This window comes from Phlebotomus papatasi, chromosome 2 (assembly GCF_024763615.1).
Source record: "Phlebotomus papatasi isolate M1 chromosome 2, Ppap_2.1, whole genome shotgun sequence".
In the NCBI taxonomy this organism is placed as follows: Eukaryota; Metazoa; Arthropoda; class Insecta; order Diptera; family Psychodidae; genus Phlebotomus; species Phlebotomus papatasi.
The window spans coordinates 66,650,387-66,677,026 of record NC_077223.1 but is presented as its reverse complement, the minus strand read 5'-3'; the positions used below and the strand labels follow the sequence as shown (position 1 = coordinate 66,677,026).

The window sequence follows — 26,640 nt, the reverse complement described above, 5'->3', positions numbered from 1 at the left end:
TCAGCTCTAGAGCCCAAACGGTTAGAGATAGCGATCTGGAACCTTCGGGGGACCCCCCATAAGTCGACCCAAGGATCGTTAACATGCCCCTCATTTTTCCCCCACCCCTCCCATTCCCCACCAAAACCATGTTTTTTGGGATTGCTCGAAAACGCGTCGTGCGATTTTCTTCATTTTTGGATATGTTTTAGAGATTACCCAGACAGACATTTCGTCCTTAAACGAAAATACCGTTAAATCACGCCTAATAACGATTTTTCAAGCTCGAAGGTTAAAAAGACACTAAAGAGTGCATTTATCAAACGAATGGGGTCATGTTTGGGATCGTTGGAAAGGTCTTGGAATTTCCTATAAAACTGAACCGGTTCCAATCGGTTTTGAATCGGTAATGAACCGGTTAATAACCGATAAATAATTTTTATACGAAATTCAATTAAATTACTCCTGAGATGTATTTTGGGAAATATTTTGAGTGATTTATAAGTCGGTTCAAATCGGTTGTGAACCGGTAATGAACCGGTTATTTACCGATAAGTAATTTTTGTTCGAATATAATTTTTATTACTCTTTTTAAAGTATTTTGTGGAATCTACTGAGTGATTTATGAATCGATTCAAATCGGTTGAGTACCAGTAAACGGTAATGATGCGAAAGTACTTTTGAGGTATATAGCATCCAAGTCACGATTTCGAGCATTTCGCAAAGACTGGGACGCTTTGCCATCCCTTTTATGATTGAAAAGTTCAGGTATTTAATTTTTTTTTTTAAATAAATTTACAACAACTGCACTTACCTTTTCATCTTCTTAATAAAAAGCATTAACCAAAGGAACTTGTTTAGAAGGATTAGGGTACGCGGGGTACTTAGCTTTCAGCTAATTTTTCCTGCTAAAATTTTTATAGAAGCTTCAGATTTTTAACTCTGGCTTTGATGCTATTCTACGTTAAAATTATCCACCAGAATCTTTTTTTTTAATAATTTAAAATAGCTAGAAAAATTATTTTAACCATTGTAACCTTGAAATCCTCAAATAAAAGAATCTGTTTTCACTTGAAGAAGATTAAATATTTATATACAAACTTTAATTGCTGTGGTGAGACTTACAGCTATTCCTTGGTAAATTCCTGCCACTGAACCTGAGGTTTCTGCACGAAATTCTCATTTGGCAGTGCGTCGAGCATCCTAACGTGCTCCCGGACATACTTCACCAGAGTCTCCAGCATCTCGAAATTGGGACATTCCTTCTCGAAGAAGCGTCTCCAGAGTGCCCCAGCCAAGATCATGTCGTCCCCCATCAAGCCCTCATCGTAGTTGATTAGAGCAGCCTGAAACTGCTGCGACAGGACCTCAATGTGCTTCCTTGCTCCTGAAGGATTTTGCGGATCGAGCTTTTTGGCTCTCGTATTGACATCGGCCCACATGGCCTCTACAATGCAATTCCGCAAGAACCGTCCATTTTCACCCTTTTCTGAGCCCTCAGCCATGGCACGGACCAGCAGCATCCACACATGGAGCTCTGTGACCAGGAACCATGAATTAAATGTATTTGGCAGGTCGAAACGTTTGAAGAACTCAATGTAATTCAATCGATCAACGATAGATTCATAAAGAAGATAGCTGGAAGTTCGAAGTCTCTGCAAAAAACACAAATTCAGTCATTTTTAGAAGACAATTATGTTTCCGGAAAACCCTTACGCTTTGAGAATCTCCTGACCATCCCAGTTTCTTCTGCAATTTCTTTAGAATTGTGTTAGTTTTTGGAGTCTCTGTAGCCTCGATAATATGTGCCTCAGTACCCTGACTCCGCCGAGGTGTATTAGTAACAAATCTCGTGGGGATTGTGGCTAAAATCGAAGGATTCCGGAAGCATGTTGGAGCCATTGGCACCTAAATCAAAACAAATTTTGAGGTTATCCTGCGTTACGTAAATGAAAATAATTTTCTCACCCTTTTCAGTGCTATCCGAAGCATCTTTTAAATCTTCCAAATATTGTCTATCACCCTTAACACGAATGTCCCCAAGAAATCCCAGAAAAATATTCTTTTATCCTGATTTTCTCTGAATTTTATTTTTGTTTTGAATGGCACCTTGATTGCAGTTCAGAAACCCGCCACAGAGTACCCGAAGCGCTATTAATATTTTCTAGCAGTTTTTTATTCCAAAAAATCATATTTAACGGACAATCTTAAAAGAATTCATTTTAGTATTTACACAAAAGAAAAATAATTCATTGATACAAAATATCGTCAATTCTTGGTCCATCGCGCCCGTAGGGATCAAGGGGCAGGAAAAATTGATCCTTGAACCATGTGAAGCCAACAACACGAGTTCCGATGATGGTGTCCCATTGAATGTTCTGCCCAAGAAGATCAGCAAAGTTGTCGTTGGATATGATGACGCCCTGGTTCTTTTCTGCCACCTGCATAATCAACCTAGTAGAAAAGGAAATTAAACCCACTTACTCCCACCCAGGAACTTTCTCCAATTTCAACTCACAGATCGTCATAGCTGGACAGTGTGAATCCGTGAATATTCTTTGCCGGACTAAAAATCACCTTTCCCTTGAGATTGAGATCTCTAAGGAGCTCAGGATCCGTAGACAAATTCTTCCTGGAACGGAATTGCGGAACAACTGCAACAACTTCGTGTCCCTTCTCTTCAAAATATTCAATGGCAATTTTGAGACCTTCCACGGAGAATACCTTTTTCAGCAGAGAATGACTGGAAAGTCACAAAAACATATCTATAGGAGCGAATGGGATGGCCAGCAAAGTCTAAGTATCGAGGGAAGGTATAAAAAAATAAATATAGGATATAAAAATCATTTTTCTTTTGACCATTCGTTCATCGAGCCGTTTTTCTGGAGAGAAAACAGAATGAAAATTCACTTTGTGGTTTTCGAAAAAGATTAAAAACTTAAAAGAAGGATGGAAGTTCCTGATACAGATTCATCCCCGTACACAGAAATTAATCGTCGATGAGGATGATATTGAAGGATTTCGTGAAATTCGGCAACTTTTCAGTAGGGGAATTCTGTAATTTTTTGTGACTTGAAACCTGGAGGGGAATTCTGTAACGCTCTGACAATGCCATATGACAAATTGGGTTCGAATCATAGGAGAGCTTTTTCGAAAATGCGATTCTGTAGCCGTGACATTGCCATTTCAGCTCACGTGGCATTGTCAGAAGTCACATATTTGAGAATTCTGGCAATTAAAATGACAATTAATTTTGTTAAACAAATCAACTAAGACGTACTGGATTTTCATAAATTCATTAAGTAAAGGGATTTCATTAAAAATTCAATGAATTGCATTTTCGAACTCATATGACTAAAAAAAGCTCGAACGGCATTGTCATGTTTCGAACTCACGCGTGACAATGCCACGAAAATTACAGAATTCCCCTACTGACAATGCCAATCGATTTTTTCCTCGAGTTCGAAAATGCAATTAATTGATTTTTTTAATGAATCCCTTTATTTAATGGTATTGCTCAAATAAAATCCGTCTTGGTTGACAAGTTTAATAAAATTAATTGTTATTTGAACTTCCATAAATCTCAGTGACTTCTGACAATACAGTAGACTCTCACTCAATCGGCTCTTTTTCAATCGGGCGTAAAATTTTGGTGACAATTTTCACGCTTAATTATGAAGCTAATTCGCTCAAATTCGCTGTAGTTCTTCCTATTTTATCGTGATTCTTTATAATTGAGCACTTTTTGTGGAATTTACAAAGGCTTTGACGCTCAATTCTATCGCTAAACCGGATGACATTTCGCCCCATATTCGCGATTGAGAGAGAGTCTACTGTACCACAGATGACAATGTCACAGCAACAGAATCACACTTTCGAAAAAGCTCTCCTAGGATTCGAACGAAAATTGTTATGATGGTATTGCAAGAGAGTTACAGAATTCCCCTATTCATGCGACTACCGCTAACGGTGCTACAATTGAAAAATCCGATGGTCCAAATCCCGAAAGCAAAAACTTTGTAAGTAAAAATCCGGGAAAGCCAAAATATCGCCTGGTCAAAATCCTGAAAGGATCGAAATTATGCGAAGGAATGTGTGGCATAATTTTCACAAATACAGAAGAGGAAGTAGCATTGGCTCTGGGATTTTGGCGTTCGGGATTTCAACTTTTCGGGATTTTGACCTTTTCAGAATTTTGCCGTTCGGAATTTTGGTTTTTGGGGGTTCGACCGGGACCCGAGAAATCAATTAAGAAAAATTTGATGACGATTTGAGTCAAGCCGATAAGCATAAATAATCTTTCTGAATTAGATTATAAAAATTTCGCCCGACAATGACTAGGAACGGTAAAATACATTTTCGAAATTTTCTATGTCGGTTATATCGAAATCTTCAAAATCCCTATTTTCGATTTCAATTAAGTTATAGCTGAAGTCAAGACTTTTCCTGAGCAATGTTCATAGACCATAATGAGCCCAAACAGAAGTAGATTTTGATTCTCCAATAGTGTCTTGGATAAAAGGTAAATGGGACTCTATTTGCACAAAAAGTCGTTGAAATGCGAAGAATTCAAATTCAAAATCGAATTTTCATACTAAATTTTCGAACAAGGTGAAGAAAATTTCATATCACACTAAAAAACTGGCAAAAGAGTTGCTCAGTGATTATAGAGTGATTAAATAATCGGACAAGAACAGTAAGCGTCATTGTTCCGTTTTTTTCCTCACAACAAAATAAAGACCGTCACATTTTGACACTTGAGCACTTCGAAATTCGAACAGGATATAACTTCCGCCACCTTGCAAAAGTATTAAGTAAGAAAGTCTCTTTTTTGGATCTTCAAATAGATTTTCGATTTTTTGAAGAATCGCATTTTCGAGAAAGCTCTCCTAAGATTCGAGCCCAATTTGTCATATGGCATTACCAAAACGTTATAGAATTCCCCTCCTGGACCATCTTTTATATTTCTACCTGGATTCTATTAGTTGTTTTTTTTCCTATTTTTCGTGATCTTGTAATAAATAAACCAATAATAAGCCCAGTAGGGGAATTCTGTAACAGAATGACAATGTCATATGACAAATTTAAATTTTTTTATATGGCAAATTTGGAAGAACCAATCAGAAATACGTCTTGAGTTACTTAAAGCTTTATAGAGTTGCTTCCAATAGCTATTCGATGCTTACTTTTCATTATTGTCGTCCTACTTTCGAATTTATCATGGAAATTTGTCATATGAACTGAGATATTCTACAGGAAACCTAGGTATGCTTGCAATGTTTATCGCTACTGAAATCGCTAAAAGTGAAGAAGCGTACTAGAAAACTTCATTCCTAGCTTATTCCTCTAACCGATGCACTGTCATTTTCTGTTTAATTTCGAAAGTATTTCTACAAGCAGCATAAAACAGGACATGTCTATATCGTAGATCAGCCCCATACACAGTTGAAAAGGCTTCAATATTAGATGATATTCTCACTATCATCTATGCTTTTTTGAGAATTCTCTCTGTAAGGCATGTGACTGGGTAAAACTCTATTTGTTGCTCGTACTCGATCCACAAGTGAATCAAGAATCGAACTTGAGAGTTATCAAGCACATTAAAAAGTGCTTGACCGCTTCGTCACATTATAACCCCCTTACGAAATAAAGAATCATTTCGATATTTCAGAGTTCTCAAATATCTTGAGAACTATAATTTTGGGCATACGGCAGGGTTAAAAGCCTGAGACAGTCACCATAGTCATTAACAGACTTAGGATCAATCACAAGACCTCCAAACACAAGAAAGAGTGTTTGACCGCTACGCCATAATGCCCTATCTAGCCCATAATCTATATGGGCAGTTTAGGATCTAGAATATAGAGAGGTAGTGATCTTAGCAATCTTCTTTAATAACGACTCACTATGATCAATATTTCCAAAATGTCAATAAAAAAAATTAGATGAAATGGACATTGATATTACAACATGTCGATGTCATTAATAGGACTCAATACCCCACGTATATACCAGACGTAGGACACCTTCCCAAGAAGAAGAACTAGCTCAGACGTCGCTCTTTGACGTTGTTAGATTCAGTGTTACTGATGTCAATGAAGAAATATCGTAGATTGAACCAGCAACTGTGCTAACTGCATTTGCTTTGTGTTTACATTCGTTCCAAATACCACGCAGCGCTGCCTTGAACGAATGCAGACACAAAGCAAATGCAGTTATTGTGTGTTTGGGCAGAAACTTACTAGGTTCGTAATCCCAAGCACCCCATGAGTTTTTTGTGTTTGTGTGCACAGATACAGGCAGATACAGAAAGCAGATACAGAAAGCAGTACAAAGCAGATACAGGCCACACTCACAACGAGTGATACTCAATTTCCCAATTTTATCCCAGTAGAGGGAGCTGTGACTACTTTGAACAGTGGAGCTACATTGATATACGCTTTTTTCGCATATTTCTGAAGAAAGCTGGGCTTCAACGTAATTTAAGTTAGCCCTACAAACAAATTGTGGAACTATATATAATTGTGGACCCCAGCTTCCTTTAGAAATATGCGGGAAAACTGTATATCAATGTAGCTCCACAGCTCAAAATAGCCCAATCTCCCCTGACACGAAAAATTTCCTGCCACCACACACGATCGAACTGGGAAACCTGGGAACGTCTCGCAATTAGACGAGTATTCTACCAACTGACCTATGATGGCACCTGAAGTAACTGTCGTTGCTACTGATCTTAACCAATTTCCACGAGCACTTCAACACGTTTCGACTCACTACAAGTCTAAGAAACGGTATCATGCGTGCAATTGAATCAGCAGAACATATTTCCATGTAGATTTTGTTTTGTGGGAGTGTTTGAACAGAGGTTCACTTGGTTGCTAATCCCAAGTATTGCAAATTCAATTTCAATTTTTTTATTCAATATACCAACACAAAATAGGGTTCAACCCTCTTACAAATGTGTGGCTACAAAAAAACTAAAGAAAAAAAAATGAGAAAAAGAAAGACAAAAGCAGAACGCATCAACCAAGCGTGGACTTGAAATAACCCTCAATGTTTCTCACAGAAGCGCAAGCATCACGAGGAAGTGAATTGTAAAGCGATACTCCTCTGACAAAGAGTGTATGATAAAACGTCTCTTGCATCGCTCTAGGGATCAGGTATCCTCGAACCCTGATCGAACCCCCCCCCCCTCGTCAAGAGGGAAGCCAGGTACGCCGGACTCCCTGTCGTTATTAGGCGATGCAGAAAGATAAGGGCACGCATCTGCAGGAAGGATGGTAAGTCACAACCAACAAAAACGTCCCTGTGCGGAGATATGTGGTCACGTGGTCCTAGAGCACAGATGTATCTCACACAGTTATTAAATATAACCGTTAAGCGGCGAATGGTTTCACCATCCGCAGAAAAGAAAAGAGTTCAGGTCCATAAGAGATTATGGGTAAAAGTAGCGCTCGTGAGAGAAGCAGGCGAGTGTCATAAGGTGTAATGTCCCGGTAGCGTCGAAGCACGGTTGCTGATCCAAACGTCGAAATATCTTGGTTATCCCGCACAAGATAAACTCATTGATCTCATTGTTATATACACATAAGACACAGATAACGCCCATGTCGCTATTTTTATTGAATCTTTATGATCTGAATCATAACTCATCATAGCGACACGATGAATCTATTAAAGGAAGTGTAACCTATATGATCTGAACAATAAAGATTCCACTTTCTTTGACAGATACTTCCTGTCGCTCTTATTCAAACGATATTCTAATCCTGAATATTGCGACTTGCAATATTTAGGATCGCAAGTCAACATGAGTTGAGATGCCGTACAGTAAACTGTACGTATCAGTTTTACTGATATGTCAGTATCAGTAAACTGGACTATCAGTAAATAGACTAGTATCTATTTAAGAAATATTCACTCATAGTGTGTCGGAACAAATGAGATTGCCAAGTAGCCTCCTTATCTAGACCTTAGTACAGTGAAAACTACTTACCTTACAAGCCTTACAAACATTAATTTAAAATGCTTAATAAAACAAAACTTACCTTTAAAAATCTCTTGAAATCACTTCTCAAATTATGAAAAGTTCATCCGTTTTCCTTTAAAACGCTAAAAAAAACAATTTAAATAAAAATACTCACTGGAAAGCTACATTGCTCCCATCAATTACGATAAATCTTGGTTTCTTCTCTCCAGTTGATGATCCGGTGTCCTTCATTATTTTGATTTTCTTCGATTTTTGGGTTTCCGAAACATTTTCAGCACTTCCTTTGTTTTTCGGAACAGATGTAGTGGGATTTTGACTGCTAGAAGCTATTGGCACTTGTTTTTGAAACTTAGCTTTATAATGCTTCTTTTTCGGAGATTTCACAGGTGTAAATTTCTTCCCCTTATTGAAATTCGGAGTCTTGACCTGTGGTTTAGCAGATCCCTTTTCCTCATAGACAAAAATGACTGAATCATCAGCTGTCTCATTGACAGCAATAACAGATTCTTCGTCTGAAGAATTATCATCGATAACTGGGATTATTTCAACAGAATCATCAGGTCTGTCAGGGACCACTCGCCTAGGTGTTACGTTTTGATAGGTTGACACAACCACAACATCACTACAATCTAATGGATCTGCAGTTTCTTCCTTCACCAAATCCATAGAGATCTCCTTTTCAGCCTCATTTTGAGTCACTGAATCGCAAACTGACTCATTTTCAGGCTTATTTGAAGCCTGTTCGGACTTATTTGTAGCCTGATCAGGCTTCTTTGAAGCCTGATCGGGTATATCTGAAACCTGTTCGGACTTATCTAAAGCCTGTTCAGGCTGACTTAGAACCTGTACAGGAATGGTTCCAATAAGTGTAAGGGGTGGAACATGTTTTGATGTGTTACCAATATTATTGGGAGAGTTTTGTACCACTATCCTTGGTACTGCTTTCAATGCTTCACCATCATATTCAATGTTACTTTTTGGAACCTGTACCGGTTTAGTCAAGTTCTTTCCGATAAATGCAAGGGGTGGAACATGTTTCAATGTATTACCAAAATTATTGGGATAGCTTTTGGCTACTAACTTTGGTACTCCTTTCAATCCCTCACTATCATCTTCAATGTCATTTTCACGCGATCTCTTCCTTGATGGCCCAGCTTTAGGGGATGTGCTTGGCCGCGGAGAAGACTTGGCATTTAGAGGAATGTAATCCCCAGTTTCTGCCAACTTTTCCAATACGTTCTTTTTTATGGTTGTACTAGGTTGTTTCTGAAAGAACATTGCGCAAAATTGGACGAAATTTAAGATATTGATCATTTGAGCCCTCATATAAGTTTATAGAATAATGCGTATTCTTATTGAATTATAGGATTTTGTGCGAATTTCTTATTATTACACTTCAAAACTACCTTTGAAGTCAACAACTTGTTAGATCCGTGAAGGAATCTGTAAGAGCGGACCTCTTAAGGTAATTGCGTGGATGAGCGCCTTGGGCGACAGAGATTTCTCCAGAACCTTCAGCGATCTAACGATCTATTCTATTCCTTACGACGACGATCCAACCTGAACTGAACCTCAACAATTTCTCTCTACGATATCCCTCCCGTAGGGGTAACTTACAGGCTAACACTAGGACCGTTCTGAGAAGAAATCGGCGCCGCTCCGAAAGACATCTATGACGTCAATTCAAATACCAATGAGGGGTTTAATCGTTTTGGAAAAGTAGTACTAACAAAGTCAATTTGTTTAAAAAACTGTTTTAAAACAAAATATCACTAGCAATCTCGTTTTTTTTTTTTCAAAATAAAATAAATCATCTAACACCGATTTTAGGAAACAAAGCTTGTAATAATAAACAATTCAACGGATAGAATCACACACTAACCGTAATTAATTCAGCTATCAATTTATTTACTATGAATTACTCTTAATTCACATATTAAAAGTTTATAGTCTTACAAAAATGATGGCTTTTAAATATTAACAGAAAGTATTGGAATTTAAACAAAATTATTCAAAAAAAAACCACGTGTCTTTTTGAGAATTCATAACTTTAAAAATACAATATTTTATCGACGAAAAGGAATAACTATTCTGTAACAATATTGTTTTCTCCCCAAATTAATCCTAAAATTGCTCTATATATGAAACCACGAGAATTCCCATGCTACAAATCCCAAAAATCGTAAATAATTCAAAATGTTACAACTTGTTGCAGTAAGACAATTGTGCGCAAGCCCTAAGAAAATCGATATGAAAGCGAATTGGCTGAGATAATCGTATGTAAATTCCAATCAAAAAGAAAACTTAAGAAATTGGTGTGTTAGATAAAAACAAAGAAAGAATGGAAAATTTGTGGTTTGAAGTGTGTTCACGTCAGAAAATAGATCAAAATGTGTCTCAGGAGTGGCTGGGTAAAATCCTCAACAATTATTCACAGGATGAGCGGGTTTATCACAATCAAAATATGTTTTTGCAAAAGGAAAAGTATTTGAGAGAAAGAAAAGTCAATGATTGTGTTATATTGGCTGCAATTTTCCAATACTATATTTTTGATCCCAAGAAAGATAGTCAAGTGGAAAATTGTCAGGCTTTCCGGGACTTTTTGGCGGCAGCTAAAGTCGATAATGTGAGTCATATTTTGGGTGTTTCCAAAGATATATTTCGTACTAAACATATGCCTTTGGATTTCCAGGACAATCTCGAAAAATATGTAACTAAACTTTTGGGAGAAAATAACGCAGAAGATATGGAAGGATTTCAGGATGATGCACAATTTCTGCAAGATTTAGATTTAGCAATATTGGGCGGGACTCCGGAAGAATATAAGAACTACACGGAATTGCTTCAAAAGGAATACAAATACTTGAATACAGAAGCCTACAAATCCACCCGATTGAAGGTTAGAATAAATCTTCTGCATGAAAATACTTTGGCCAGATAGAATATTTATTGATTCCCATTACAGATACTCAAGACATTTCTAACAATCCCCAATATCTACTCCACCAACTTCTTCCGGGAGCGTTTGGAGGAATCCGCCAGACGCAATATCAGGAAGGAAATTGAGGAATTGAAAGTATAAGCTGTGAATATCACTCGCCAGTGTTCTTTTTTTTTGGTTGTTAATGCAATTGCAAATTGTGCTTATATTCTCGAATAATATCAATAAATTATTACGCAGTACAACTCTCAGTAATGGAAATTAAAAAAAAAAACAAACTGAATTGTTCTTGTTCAGAGTTTGTGAAGCACATTTAAACGTTTAATTGAAATTGACATATTGTTAGACATCGATTTAAAAACCAAAATTCTAGAAACCCTTGTCAATTGTCAGAGAAATGCTTCGCGAAAACCGATTAGTCCAAGAACTACATTGCGATATCCGAGAAAATCAAGAATAACATCGCGAAACTCGAGAAACCATAAACACTTGTTAGTAAAAATGGGAATAATATACCCCCCCTGATTTGAACAAAACATAGAAAAAATTCTATTTACCGAACTTCTAAAAAAATCTTAAGAAACTAACTCGAAAAGAAATCTTTAAAATCTTAAATATTTTAAAAATGGTGCAAAACTTTATAAACTTTATAAAAACCAGTGATAAAATATAAAAAATACAAATGAATAAGAGTGAAAAAGTGTCCAAGCTTTGCGGAATGCTTCGAAGTCGTGATTTAAATGCTATATCCTAGTTATAGAAGTATTACTGAAAGTTTTGCATCATTTATCTATACATTAAAAAAATATTTTATCGGTTCAACACATACGGAAAGTTATCATGCTTGCGCGTTCGATCATTCCTCAAAGTACTTGCTTTTGGTATCCTAACCGATCTGAGCCGTATAAAATAAACGAAAAACTAAATGTTTATAACATGGTACTTTGTTCCTAGAAGCCTATTACGGGGTAGAATGAAACAAAAATGGAGTAATATCTACCATTTATTTTACAATTATAAAATATTATCCGTTGTTAAAGTTATTTCATTTTAAACTTAAATCATTAAGTATATCAAATACTCCTCAGTTCTGAGTTAAATCTTTATGGCGTTTGCACATCTTTCCAATTTAGTGCAATCAAGTTGAATGAAATTTTATCTCTGATAGTACTGGCACACATTTTCAACAGAGTGAAATTCAATCGATTGAAATTTTACTTCTTACTCATTCAAACTAAAATAAGATATGTTTGTTTCTTTCTGTCAAATAAAAATTGAAATTTTAATTTCATTCTCAATTTCAATTTTGAATTTTATTTGACAGAAAGAGACAGCTAATCTGATTTTAATATGAAAGAGTAAGAGGTAAAATTTCAATCGATTGAAATTTCACTCCTTACTCTTTCAAACTTTAATCACTTGCTCCTGTCTCTTCCGGTCAAATGAAATTTTAAATTGAAAATGAAATTGAAATTTCAATTTTCATTTGACAGAAGAAGATAAACATATCTTATTTTAGTTTGAAAGAGTAAGAGGTAAAATTCAATCGATTGAATTTTACTAAATTGAAAATGTTTGTCAGCGCCATTAATATTCATTTGCCAAAAAAAGGACAACTATATTTAATTTCAATTTGGAAGTGTAAGGGGAATTGAAAAGGTGTCATTAATCCCTAAATTTTTAAATCGGATTTTAAGGACTGATTGATTTATGATAAAGATCTTTAATTTCTTTCTGTAGACCTTTAAGGTATTTAAAAACAGAAACGGAGAAAAAACTTTAAAATCATTCAGCTGAAATTGAAATTCCAAATTTTGTTTAATTTTAAGGTTGATTGTTAAGGCCTTAAAATTATTTAAATATGGAAAATTTTGGTTTTTTTGTTACTGGCAGTACGAGACAGAAAAAAACTGAATGTCAAGTCTCAAGATCCCCGTGGACACTTAATATGGAATTCATTTCGTTTAATATGAAGAACACCTGATTATTATTAGAAATAATTATTTTAAAATAAAAAATTATGACCTTAAAATAACGATTTATCTAACCTGTTCATCACCGTTTTATATTCGATGGAAACCATTGTTCAATTTTTTAAGGATTCGAAGACCTTTCCAAAAAATCCCAAGTTTCCCAAATCATTTAAGAAATATGTGGTCCTGAGACTTTGTAAACTTTGACCTTGGAAAACCCTTATTATAGGGAAAATTCAACCCTGAATAAGCAAGGTTTCACCAAGGAGAATAACAAAGATTGGGAGGGGGATGAAGATCATATTATAAAGGTGGAAGGGGCAAATAAAAAAAAACAGTTTGACTGTGTTATAGATTGTTTATAATAATTTAGATTTAGATAAAAATATATCAATTCTAAAAAAACTAAACCTACAAGAAAGAAAAAAAATACTAAACTTACTGGTTTTCCTGGTCTTTCTGGAGCATTTTTCATAAGTTCTTTGCATTCTTCGCTTAACCCGTTTTCATCGCAGCCGCAATCAACAGAACTTTTTGGTATAGCATCCCGTTTTAGTATATTCTTTAGAGGTTCAACTTTTATCTCACTTTCGCAAAAATGTTTTTCGCAAATCCTTTGGTGTGGCCTACATAAGCTAAGTTCCATTCCAAGATGTTTTGCCCAAACTGCCCTACGTTTATCATTTGGAAATGCGAAAAACGCTACTGAAAAGTCGCGTGTTTTTGTCACAAGACAACCAGGATATACACAAGCCATTCCATATATTTTCTGCTATTTCTGTAATTTTCGAACGGAACACAATACAATTTTATACAAGTATGAATACCGGCATAAAATTCTAGTCGTTGGAATAAGCATATTTAAGGTCACTATTGGTGTACTGGTTTTAGGATTTAGGGATCAATATCAAAATTTAAATTGTAATAATTTATAAGATTCTCTCTCTTATTTATATGAAAATTTATTTTTATTACAGCCAAAATTTAATATGATTTTGTAGTTAATTAAAAAATGAATAAGTGGATAGCAAAGCGTCTAAACTTTGTGCATTGAGCTAATCTTGAGAAATTTCGTCACGCTGTCAGGAGCAGCGCATCAAAGATAGCTGCCAATCGGTTAGAAATAGCGACTTGGGGTTTTCGAAAATTTCCAATCACCTATAATTTGATCTCCACATCATTTATTATATATGACCTGAATTGTTCCCCCATACCCTCAGAACCATAATTTTTATCTCAAGACGTGCTAATGCTATTTCTAAAATCATCTTTAGATATGCCCTACCGAGTATTTTGTCCATCTACGAAACTGTCTTAAAAGCATTCCTAAAAACGATTTCTTAAGATTAACAGCTGAATGTTGAAACGAAGAATAACTTCAGTTGTACCACAGATTATCGTTATTCTAGTTCTAGAGTTAAAATTCACCCTTTAAGGATGATTAGAATACCGGCGTCCTAAATTTTTTTCTACGATCTTCTAAAGTTATGTTTAGACTAAGAAGTCAGAGCAAATCATTTTTTTTTCTCATCCTCAATTTTTGAACCTCTCGTCCTTAAAGAGTTAACCTAACCTAGGTTTAAATATATCTTGCGTATGCAGAAACGTGGAATAGTGCTTTATTAGCGTAAACTATTTTTCTCATACGACAACCCCATATTTTGACTTTTTGGCATGCCAGAGTAAATTCATTAATGTTATTATTCCACTCAGCAATATTCCACACGGGGTTTCTCGATTTTTGGATATCTTGAACTACCAGACATATATATTAAAATTTCTCTAAAATAAAATAGGAATCAATATTGTAGATGTGAAAGAACGTGAATGTTTATAGTCGACTATAAAGGATGTGCCTTTTATATTCAAGGTAAATTTACTTTTTAACAAGCTCTTACATACATTGAAAGTGAAAGTATTAATTCTTTTAATTAAATCCATTAGGGTGCAAATTGTATCAATTTTCTATCATTAACCCATATTTTTGGGAAGAATCTACGAAAAGATGTGCATTACTTTATTTTATTTTTAAGCCTACATGGTAAAAACTTTTGGACACTGACCAAAATATTGGAACAAGTTTTCCTTGGAACATATTTTTTTGGAATCGATTTGCACCTTGAAAAGAATTTTCTTTGTTCCAAAAAGTTTTCTTTATAGTTTTGTTATGAAATGCAGTTACAATTTTGTTACAGTTTTCTTTTGGAACCGTTTTGATACAGTGGAATGTCTACGAATTTGAGTTGATTTCGTTTTATACAAATTTGTTCCTGAAAATTGGAACAGAATTTGTTGCACTCGGCTGTTTTGTTCCCACTATCAGGAACAAATTGGTACATATTTTTCATAACAATATTATTCCTACTTCTGTATCATATTTGTGGACGAGGTAATTTTTGGAACGAAATTGTTACTCATATGGGAAATCTTTTTGTTTCCATTGTCGGGAACAAATTCGTGTAAGTGATTTCGTCTTACAGTTAAGGCCTATACTTCAGTCGAGATGGATTTCGGTGGCAAAAGTTCATAAGGAACATCAAATAAAAATCAACTTAAGAGTGTTTTATACAGACGCGTGCATGACGAAATCATATGCGAGTGCTGGCAGTAGGAAAGGAGAGGAATCTCTAATTAAAAAAGTGAAACCATGTAGCACGAAAATTGCCACAGATTTGGCGTCCTCTTCGCTTCGGTGACGGGTGACTGAGTGTAAGAGGAGGAGGGATACGATTTTATACTAGACGAGCTATTTATTGGGACAAATTCGTTACTAATATTGGGTATCTTTTTGTTCCTCCTTGAAGGTACAAATTTGTTCCAAAAATTTTCGGTGTCCTTGGACGAGCTACATTTTGGAACAAATTCGTTACTAATATTGGGTATCTTTTTCAGTCTCGTAAAATGAACAAGATTATGCCAAAAATTATGGTGTCCGTGAACGAGCTAATTTTTGGAACAAATATGTTCGGAATTTTTTTACGGTGTACAAGTAAGGGTTTCGATCAAAATCCTGGAAATACCGCCAAAATCCCAAAAGTTAAAATTACGAATAAATCGAAATATGTACCAAATACACAAAGTCCCCACAAAGTCGAATGGGCCAATATCCCAAACGCCAAAACCCGAAAAGGTCAAAATCCTGAAATCGAAAATTCCGAACGGCAATATCCCGAATTTTCAAAAGTTTAGCTACTGCCTTGTTTACTCCCGCGTTTATTGGAGGCAACGGGAAAATTTTCTGTATTTTGGTAAATTATCATACACATTCTCCATAAAATGTAATGCCTTTCAGGATTTTGGCGTTCGGAATTTTGGATTATCGGAATTTTGGGTTCCAGAAATTAAGCTGGCACCAAAAAATTAAATCTCCGAAGGGGGTCTAATTTTTAGCTTAAGCGTTAGTCCATTGTTTAAATGTACTCCACTCTGAAAAAATATCTTGTCAAATTAACAAGTTTGTGAAAAGGATGTTCTTCCATACAGAATATGGAAATGTTTTAGTAAATCGGCGACTAACTGGATCTTGTCAAAAGTTTGTCAAAAAGATATTTCTCCATACAAAATGTGAGAAAAAGTTTTGCCAAATTGGTAAAAAAGATCTTTTGACAAAATTTTAGCGAGATTAAGTTGTCTGTTTAACACGATATTATTTTCAGAGTATTTTACATTCAAGCACTAAGAAAACGGCATATCATTCACAGATTATCTTTATACTGCTTTTCAACATTTAGCTGTAAAAGTTTAAAAGATTTTGGAGAGTTTATTTTTCATTTTATTGGATAGAGAGTGTATTGATTGAAAAGGTCTTGAAATCCCTCATAAATAAGAACCACGTCCGAGAGGTTACGTACCGGTTATGAACCTTTCTTAATGCATCTACAAATTGGGAGAAATTTTCATCAAAAATGTCATTTTTGACAGAATTTTGACGTTTTCACCTACAGCACTGCAGGCAATTTCCTTAAAAAAAAAAGAAGCCTTTATCGAATACTACTTTTTAGCAAATGTTTAGATGAATTCGTTTAAAAGAGTTGTGAACGTATCTAGGGAGAAGTGGGGAACCTTTGAAATTGGAATTTTTCTCCTATGTTTAAATGGAACTGAGCCATATCATAATGCAATTTAGCTTCTCAATCTGTGAAGCGAAATGATGTCAAGATAAGGCTAAATTTTGTTTAAAAATTGGTGAAAAATCCCAATTTCAAATCACAATTTCCTTTCAATTGAACAGGTTAAAAACTAACCTTCTTGTTAGACAAATTGCAAACTTCTTTTCAAAGTTGTAGAATCAAGCTCAATCGTTTGAACATTTCGCAAGGTTTAAATATTTTTCAATATATAAAAATAGAGTAAACAAAATCAGTAAATTAGAAAAAAAACACTTACATCAACTCTCCCGGAATTAAGTAAGTTAGCACAATCTCCTTTGATGCCGTTTTGATCACAAAGACAATTAACACAACTCTTTGGAAACGCACTGTTTTTCAATATTTTCTTGAGACCAACGTCTCTGATATCACTTTTATAAAAATGTTCGTAGCATATAAAGTCAGAGTCTTCCAAGGCATCATTGCCAGAATGCTTCACCCAAAGATCTTTTTGGCGTGACGAACAAGCAACACGAAACATGGGAATTGTGGAGTCATTGTTACAGCCAAAATATTTACACTTAGTCTTTGGCATGTCTAAGCTGATCTGAGAAAAATTTGATAATTTTTTTATTTTTTTATTTTTGGATATCCCCTTCTAGAACAAAGGAAATTTGAATATTGTAGTGAACCGAAAAACTGCTTTAGATGCTTCAGACGAGTAATTCGAAACCACATTTGGTAAATTTAGTCCAAATTACGAGACCTAGCGGAACTAGCATTCAGCAAAGCTGGGACACTTTACAATCATTTTTGGTGTGTGCCTCTGCCAATCTTAAAGATTGTTTTATCGTAAATTATATTATTAAAGAAAATAATATTTCTTATATAAAATATAAAATTCTGATAGATTATTTTGAAGAATGAAAACAAAAAATCACTTACATCAACTGCCCCGGAATTTTCCGATGCTTGCTGAAATAACTTGGCACAATCTCCTTTGAGGCCAGTCTCATCACACGGACAGTTAACACAACTTATTGGAAACGCTGTTCTTTTTAAGAGTCTCTTATGGCCATATTCTGTGATATCGCTTTGATAAAAATGTGTGTAACATAGAAACTCATTATCGTTAAAGGTAGCTTGGCCTGAATGCTTTTCCCAAACAGGTCGTCTGGCATCTTTTGGAAAACCGAACATTGTCACGGAAATTGTGTTACAACCGTTATAACAGTCAGAATATTTACAGACCTTTCCCATGTCTAGCTGTTTCCAACCATTTATAAACAGCAAAGAAAAAAAATAGAAAAAAAAGAAATGGGACAAGATTAAACTGATATTAGGATTAGTATAAAAAAAATGATAGCGTAAAAGGCTCCATTAACTCTTTCGCGTCACACTTTTATTCAGCAAGTGAATTCATGTAAAATTGAGTTTTTCCTAATGCTTTATGATCAAATATAATAGTTCTGAGAGGAAAAAAAATTCCATTGCGTGAAAACTCGGAAAAACTCCGGGTCATATATTACCCTATTGTCCTCAAGGGAAGTATACATACCATTTTCAATATCTATATTACGGGCTTTCTAAGAGTTTTTTGCTTGAAGTTGTTAATTTGGCCAAAACCATGGCAAACTGGATTGTTTTGATGATCACTGTACTCCTGGTGTTCAAGGAATATTCCTGGTAATCCCTTGAACAGTCTCTGTCACAATATTTTGAGTGGTATTTGGAAAAAATAAACTTATCTACATATTTGTTCACACACAAAAAAATTGCACAATATGAGACGCTTGCAGAATACTCTAAAATATTGCAAAATATGTTATAATTCATCAGATATAAGATGAAATATCCAGGAGCAAGATATTTTCCTTCTGGATTTTACAAAGAAAAACAATGTCCCAACTACACTGTGTGCACGAAAACACTTTCATAAACTTTTACCCTTGCCGACAATAGGGTCATATATGACCCGGAAAATTTTACGCGCTTTTCTGGAATATTGAGAGTAGTTTATTATATCAAAGTATGCAATATACAATCTTTGGATATTCTACTTGGTGTTTCTAAAGAACTTTTTGCCGAAAAAAATAAATGAATATAAAAAATTTTGAAAAATGTCATTTCACAAAGTTCGAAATTCGTGATTTTTGATCTCAAATATTTTCTTCTCCTGAATATCTGGAGTCTTGAGAAAATTAGCCAAGAATCTTACATCCTTCTATTATGATGTCGTGCACAAACACATAGATTTCAATTAATGTAAATAGTCAAAAAACAATTTTTTTCCTCGGGTCAAATATGACCCTAGTGACGTGAAAGAGTTAATCTTCGCTTAAAAAAAAAGTTAAGAGACGTAACATTTTGGAGACAAAAATTTCGGTAGGGTCATTTGCCTAAAGCGAGACAGTTTGGAAAGTTGGACAAAGCAGTGTGGAATGTGAGACACCTCCTTAAAAACTTGATAATAAATCAATTAAATATTTCAATTTTCGATAAAAAAAGATTATTAAACCTAATTTTGTGATTATTTGAGAAGTTAAAAATGCAAAAGTCGTTATTAAACAATCAAAGAGTGACTTGCAAGAAGAATTTAAAAAATGTATTGCATACGTGATATTCATAACCTTGACACGGTAGTTGTCATTTTCTCTGTTTCTTAGGGTGTCTATACATTGTAATCAGTTTTCGTCAAAAATTGGGCTTTTGAAGGAAATCGTCCGCACTGTTGTAGGTAGAAATGTCAAAATTCTGTGAAAAATTCGATTTTTGACGAAAATTGCTCCCAATGTGTAGAGGCCTTTATGGAAGTTGCTAGGAAAATATCAAAGTGTTTTTTTTTTTATTTTTCGGCATAATTTGTGAAATATTGTTAAGTCCGCAGTGAAAATCGAAGGACATACATCCATTTAAAAGCTGAATAAAAAATATTTGTGAAATATTACATTTAAAAAGGATAGAAAAGTAATTTAATTTCGTGTTGCTTTCAAAACAAGTTTTATGAAATCTTGGACTAGTTGATTTTGTGAATGAATTTGGTGGTTTTGTGCAGTGAAATCATGTCAAAAAGGACGACAAAGATCCTTAAGTATCTGGAGAAATAGTTGCAACAGCAGTTAGCAGCTGTTAAGGAGAAAATCTCCTGGAAAAGGCGGCAAAGATTTCCAGATTCCGAAGACCACTTTTTCTGACAGAATGGATAGTAAATATCGCAAAAACTCCTGGAGAAAGACAAATAGGAGCCTCTACAGAACTCTCGGAAAAGGATTTGGGTAGATGGGGATTTGAAATGTGCTAAAAATTACAACCGCTATAAAGCTATAACTGCTCGACAGCGCGAGGCGTCTGTGAAATTAACAGAACCCCTTTTTGGTTGGACGTCCAGAAAGTTCTTGGTAATTAGCGTTCCTCAACTGTTACCCGGACATAAAGGAGGGATTAGCATAACCATCAAATGTGCAAGTAGGGGGAGGCTTTGATCGTTCGCACATACGCTACCTTCAGACACTTCATATTTCTCCCATATTCCTTTATGAATCTCACATATGGCTATATATTATAATAGCTAGCCTTAAATCCCATCTTTCCTGAAAAAATTGAGAGTCTAATCCTTTTTTCCTAGTTTCAGGAAGCAAAAAATAAAAACAGGTCCAAAACTGTAATTTTGCTGTGCAATATTTCATACGATTGTGCAGAATTAATATCACTTTTCTGAAAAACTACTATCACAGAGGGCAGAAGGGTTATTAGGAATCAGATTTATGTAAAAATCTTTTAGGCTGAACAGGCACTTTTTGTGGGTGGAACAAAATTCACAAACTTGACTCAGCTTAATCGATCGCACATAGAAGACATGGCTTCTCTCACATTTTCTAAGAAACTTCATTTTAGATGTGATCCCTCATATTCACATCTATTGTAATCTACCGATTTGATCCACCACTAAAAAGGGAAACTTAAAAATCGTAAAGTTGATAAACAAGAAGTAATTTGACTCAAATAGGCTGCAGAAGAGTAATTATTAAGCAATTTTGCATTTCTTTGATATAAAAATATTTTTCAAGCTTGCACAAACTGAATGTGCAATGAAAGAATCACATCTGCAATAAGCTCATACAGTTTACAACTGGTTTTCGACAATCTTTGACATAACCTCACTATTGTGTTGTTTTGCATGACAAAGAAAAGAAATTGCGTCCGTAAGAAGATGTTTTGTGAAAATTTTAGCTTGTTCACCTGCTGAAGCTCAATATCTGTGCTAAATCCCGATTCCTGCAGCTGCAGGAACAGAGAAATCTTCAATGATGCGCATTCAAACGTTTTTGTGCATATCTGGCTCCGTGGAGGAATGGTGGAATCTTGTGTGGTCTTCTCGCTTGCAGAGTTTTAGTCAATTTTTAGCTTTAAAAACTTGTTGATTCGTGTAAATTTGGTGATATTTGGACTTTTCAAGAAAGTATTCATCAGATTTAACCGTTTCCGGAGTGAAATTCTCGTAGAATCAAGCAAAAAAAATGGTTTTTAATGTCAATAAAACATCTCTCAGAAAAGTTCCAAAAAAGTGATATTAAAATGTTTTATTTCTTATAAAAATGGTTTAATCAAGTAGAATAGAGTTCCCTTTAAACAATGATGTGCAACTTTTAGTGTCCGGTGCAAAATTTACGGTGAAAATGGGGTGTTCAATGATGGCGTGAATCGTGTGCGATAATAGAAACTTGATTCATCTATCGGACAAATCGCCATTAAATTTTCATTTTCCTCTGGAGGAAAATCTAAGGATTTCCTGGGATTTTGTTTGGTGGGATTATGAACCTTATAAGACATTTTTTTTGGCATAGTTGGAGAATCCATACGGTTTGCATGGTAGTCAGAAAAAATCACTGAACTTGAATATCATTTTTGCGTGCGAAAGTTCAAAGCCTCCCCCTATACAGGGAAAACCCTCAAAATTTGATTTTCTACATATTTTGTATGATATTTTGTCATTAATATCACTATGTCCAACTTTTCAAAAGGATTTGTCCAACTTTCCAAAATTTCGTCCATCTTTTCAAAATGTGTTATTTTTCAATTTCCGTGAATTTTCCGATTATTCGGTTGCAATATTTAATAACAATTGTTAAGATTCTGTTAAAATATTTGTCAAAGAATCCCATGATACCAAAAAAATGGTTAAAATAATTATTTATTCAGTTTAAAAATGCATTTGAAATTGATTTCTTTCTTAAGTGTCTCGCTTTCCACCATTTACCCTATTGCAAAACTGAGTAATAAATGAGTTGGTCTTTGAATACGGAATTTGCTCCCTAACTTTCATTGGAATTTTCGAGATGTTAATCTGAGAACATTCTTTATAATTTGCGAAATCTAATAAGGAAAGAATTGACAAAACAATCTAAATACCTGAGTCTTTTTAATCTTCTGGTTAAATTTCTGGAATTGGTTAAATTTTCTAGGAGTCTTTATAGACTTTTTTTGGACAGATTTCTTTCCTCGTTTACACTCAGCAATCCCTTGAATTTGCTTATTCCACGACTTTTTTCTCTTTCCCATCACAATACACACCACTACGGTATATTCAGTGTTCCTATTGAATAGTTTTTTATCGCGATTTTCTTGAAATTTTCACCAATTTTCTCCACCAAATTCAAGCTCGACCCAGAGAGACGCACATTGTTTTGACAACTTGGATTTTCCTCGCGGTTTTTGATGCAAAAAAAAAAGTTTTCTAGCAGTCTTAGATGGCGCTGATGTTGACAAAAGGGTCAGTGCGGAAGTGTGGTTATGTCACTTTGCTTTGCGCTTGTGCATGGGAGATTTGGTCAGTGTGTGTGCAGATTTCTTAGAAGTTTTATGTAATTTTCTCAGGCAAGATTGACTCCTTTGCTGCAAGCCCACAATTGCAAAGAAATCTCCAAAATCTGGTGCACTGTGGTCAAAGTGTTTTCTACCGTGAGAGTGTAGGGAAGTGAGTGAAAAATCATAGTGAAAAGTGTGGAAATTTCTGAGTCTTGCGTCATCTTCTCAACCCAGAGAAAATAGACAATTTTGCACAGAGATTTTGTCTCTGGGAAGAGAATGTGCTTGAGCTCGTAGACATCACGCGAGTGTCGTCACTGACTTGCTGCTGTAGACACAACGGCAACAGCCAAGAATGGAAGGGACGTTTCAGGACGAAGCCACAGATCCCATCAGATCACGGCACAATCTCTAGCCAAAGCAGGAAGTCGCCTGTTCAAGCCCAATATTGCAGCCTCTCATTGAGGCATTATAGTTGATCTGCACGTGTACATCAACAACACAGACTTTTCCCTGACGGACGGCTGAGACAATTGGCCAATTTTCTAACAATTTACATGTTGATGGACTCGGGAAAATGACGACAATGAAGAACGGTTCCACGAAGAAACTCAATTTATTCTCCCTGGTCAAATATGAACACCTTGTGGCTGGGATTTCTGGTGGAGTCACCTCCACACTCATCCTACACCCATTGGACCTCATTAAAATACGATTCGCAGGTAAGTTGCAAACTTAAGCTAGACATGGGTTAAATTAAGCCTTAGCAGGGGTAGTTTTCGAAAAGTAACTAAGAGATTCCGGGGTAGAATTGGACATTTTGGTTTTATAGTTTGACTTAGAAGAAATATTGGGCAAATTGCTATTTAATCAGTATAAATACCTCCCTCTGACAGAGAAATTTCATTTTCTGTATAATTCTGCCCCGGTTACACATTCTCTTCCATGTAAGATTTTTCCTTTCTGCAATATCCAATAACTTAAGTGTAGCCTAAATCAAATTGTCTTTTTAATCTTATAATTTCAAAAATTATACAATTGCTATTAATTTCCTTATCAATCGTGAGAAAATTTTGCAATTGGTTGAAAAATTCTGGGATTTTTTTGACCTCTACAATTACCACCACGATTTGTTTTTTGCTAGCGCTATCAGTTGATAGAGCTCTGGATGAACTCAGCTATATTTTTCCAAATTACGAAATCATAAATTTATATAAATGGCACAGTATGAGTGTTGGCAATTTGTCTCATTAACTGGCTTTGTAGTTTTCCCCACAATAATGGTGCAATGAGTTCGTTTTCGTTTTATCTTTGTTAGATAATCGATAATATCACTTTTTCACTTCTCAAGATAAAAAAAAACACCATATCAAAGAGAGCGCAGGGGTAATTTTTACCCCTATATTCGTGTAATTAGATCTCAAGTCCTTTTTTATCAAAAGCAATTTTGATTAAACAAACTGAGGATTAAGTATTTTACTGTGATAATAACTTTTGTCCTTTGTTCTCCTATTTTTTTTAAAAGGAATTGAGGCTTATCATAATATAATTTAGCTTCACAATTAGTTTGTGGAGATAAATAATGACACGGTACAGTCCAGTTCCATTTAAAAATAGGAGAAAAAAAAACCAATTGCAATGGTGCCTCATTTCCCTCTAGTAGCGGATCTCAAACAAAATCGAATCTGTAACAAAAAGACATGGGTAATTTTTACACCAATTTTTAAATACGAATATCTTAAGTTTGGTTCAAAGAAGTGGATAGATAAATAAATAAATAGACAATTTACAATCCAAAAACTTCTAAATTACGTCACGCCCCTTTAGTCATTAGGGCTTGAAACTACCCTATTCTGATTGATCATACAACAAATTGGGGTAAATTTGAACATCTTACGGTAACTGTACCAAAGTTTGGCATAGTGATTTTTTGTTATTTCTTGGAAACTTGTAGATAGTTTATCATCTTTATTTTCTCTAAAATCATTTTAAGTACATTTTAAAATGAATAAAATTATAGACATTTATAAATATTAAATATTAAATATTCTTGTTTTCTTCAAGACATAACTATGCAATATCCTCTGAAAAATTCATATTGATCTATTTAGTTTCATAATCACAAAAATGACTCGTTAATTTTGGGCGTTATCGTACACCGAGAGAAATCCGAAAAAGTTGAAATAACATTCCGGAAATGTTAATTTTACCCTGCATTATTGATCCGAAATCGGTGTAAATATTACCCTTTTTAGGTGTATTGGGGGTTAAAGTTACCCTTTTTCATGTTAATTTTACCCTTAAAAAGGGGTAAAATTAACATTAAAAAATGTTGAAATATTTTTACACCTAAAAAGTGTTAAAGTTATGATGAAAAAAAGTTAATCGCACCCTCTTTTTTTCTCAGTGTAGATGTTATCCCTTACGTTAGCAGAAATTCTTTACAATTCACTTTCTTTAATTTTGAAGCAGAATGTTAATAAATACGATTTAAATTTAACTGCTGAAACTTTTTAGAAAAGTTTACACTCACAGTCCTGGCATTAAGTCTTTCGGGATTATGCACCTGACGGAATTATGCACATACAATTATGCAAGTTTGCCTACCATTGGGAGTCAATTTATGAAATCATTTTTGAAATACAGTAGACTCTCTCTCAATCGGGAATATGGGGCAAAATGTCATCCGGTTTAGCGATAGAATTGAGCGTCAAAGCCTTTGTAAATTCCACAAAAAGCGCTCAATTATAAAGAATCACGATAAAATAGGCAGAACTACAGCGAATTTGATCGAATTAGCTTCATAATTGAACGTGAAAATTGTCAACAAAATTTGTCGCCCGATTGAAAAAGAGCCGATTGAGCGAGAGTCTACTGTACGTCTGAATGTATACTATGGTGCGACGCGGGAAGTTTGAACAAATTTTTCTACTTTTTCAGAATAAAACTTTAATTTCATTTATTAAGGTAATTTTTTTTTATATATTCTAACCATTTATTGAAGAACTCTGGCCAAAAAGTACTAATTCTTAATGCATTTATATTAAACAGTTGAATATTTTTGTTTGAACTACTTTTACTCCGCGCGAAATTCGTTCTACGGCCGATTCATTCAAAAGAAATCGCCTGCGAGTAGGGTGGAATCACCAGTTCTCGCCAGTGCCCCACTTCTCGCCACTTACATTGAAATCGCTATTTTTCGCAATTTATGAAATAAATGAGCCGCATTTTTTTGTATTGTTTCTGCTTCTACGCATAGAATCGAAAAATAATAATTATTCGTTTTGGATTCACGATTTTGATCACTTTTTAGAGCAATATTTTAAGCAAGTGCATCGAATCCAACATCTCTTACCAAATGTACTAAGTGTCGTCAAATTTTCATCAGGCCAAAAATACCTATTTGGGTAAATAATTTGTCTATTGAATATTTAATTGTACTTGTGGAATACATAAAATTTGTATTTAGTCAATTAATATTTCATTTTATATTATTTTTGTATAAAAATGAGGCATGGCGAGAAGTGGTAATATTCTGGAATTGATTTTACCACCTGTCGCCATATCTTTTCAATAGGCGACGCTAACTTCACTTCGTACATTCTCAGTTGTCAAATCTGCATTGTTTACTTTCTGCAAAAGCCCCATAATTTGATTTCTCAAATAAAAGTGAAGAAAAATCATTTAAAGAGAGTAATAATAAAGTGATCACAAAGAAAGAGAAATGGTGAATGTAGTCTGTTCATAGCATTGCCTAAAATAACCGAGTGTGGTTCTTTTCAAGTGGGTGGCGAGAAGTGGTTACAAATTTTACAAAACTGGCGAAAAGTGGTAAAAAGTGGCGACGAAATGGTTATTTTTGCA

The 26,640-nt window shown here is 34.8% G+C and overlaps 4 protein-coding genes across 4 annotated transcripts in view; 2 read left to right on the top strand and 2 right to left on the bottom strand.

Annotated features, from left to right (window-relative positions):
- Positions 1-1,043: 1,043 nt before the first annotated feature.
- LOC129803931 (ubiquinol-cytochrome-c reductase complex assembly factor 1) lies at positions 1,044-2,119 on the bottom strand. Its single transcript, XM_055850813.1, has 3 exons — positions 1,948-2,119; positions 1,696-1,887; positions 1,044-1,634 (listed from the first exon to the last, which is right to left on the bottom strand). Exons 1-3 carry the CDS (start codon positions 1,969-1,971, stop codon positions 1,107-1,109), a joined length of 744 nt encoding a protein of 247 aa, XP_055706788.1. The 5' UTR covers positions 1,972-2,119; the 3' UTR covers positions 1,044-1,106.
- An 18-nt stretch (positions 2,120-2,137) lies between these two features.
- On the bottom strand, positions 2,138-22,437 carry LOC129803926 (NEDD4-binding protein 1). The gene is made up of 6 exons (XM_055850807.1): positions 22,381-22,437; positions 17,917-18,064; positions 17,270-17,578; positions 8,124-9,235; positions 2,498-2,722; positions 2,138-2,433 (listed from the first exon to the last, which is right to left on the bottom strand). Exons 3-6 carry the CDS (start codon positions 17,564-17,566, stop codon positions 2,229-2,231), a joined length of 1,839 nt encoding a protein of 612 aa, XP_055706782.1. The 5' UTR covers positions 17,567-17,578; positions 17,917-18,064; positions 22,381-22,437; the 3' UTR covers positions 2,138-2,228.
- Positions 10,205-11,188, top strand: LOC129803932 (uncharacterized). Its single transcript, XM_055850814.1, has 3 exons — positions 10,205-10,595; positions 10,662-10,868; positions 10,935-11,188. Exons 1-3 carry the CDS (start codon positions 10,311-10,313, stop codon positions 11,049-11,051), a joined length of 609 nt encoding a protein of 202 aa, XP_055706789.1. The 5' UTR covers positions 10,205-10,310; the 3' UTR covers positions 11,052-11,188.
- A 310-nt stretch (positions 22,438-22,747) lies between the features above and the next one.
- LOC129803929 (mitochondrial folate transporter/carrier) overlaps positions 22,748-26,640 on the top strand; it is a 38,763-nt gene continuing 34,870 nt past the window's right edge. The window contains exon 1 of the mRNA XM_055850809.1: positions 22,748-23,498. Coding sequence (XP_055706784.1) covers positions 23,354-23,498 — 145 coding nt within the window. The 5' untranslated portion in view covers positions 22,748-23,353. The remainder of the gene's footprint in view (positions 23,499-26,640) is intronic.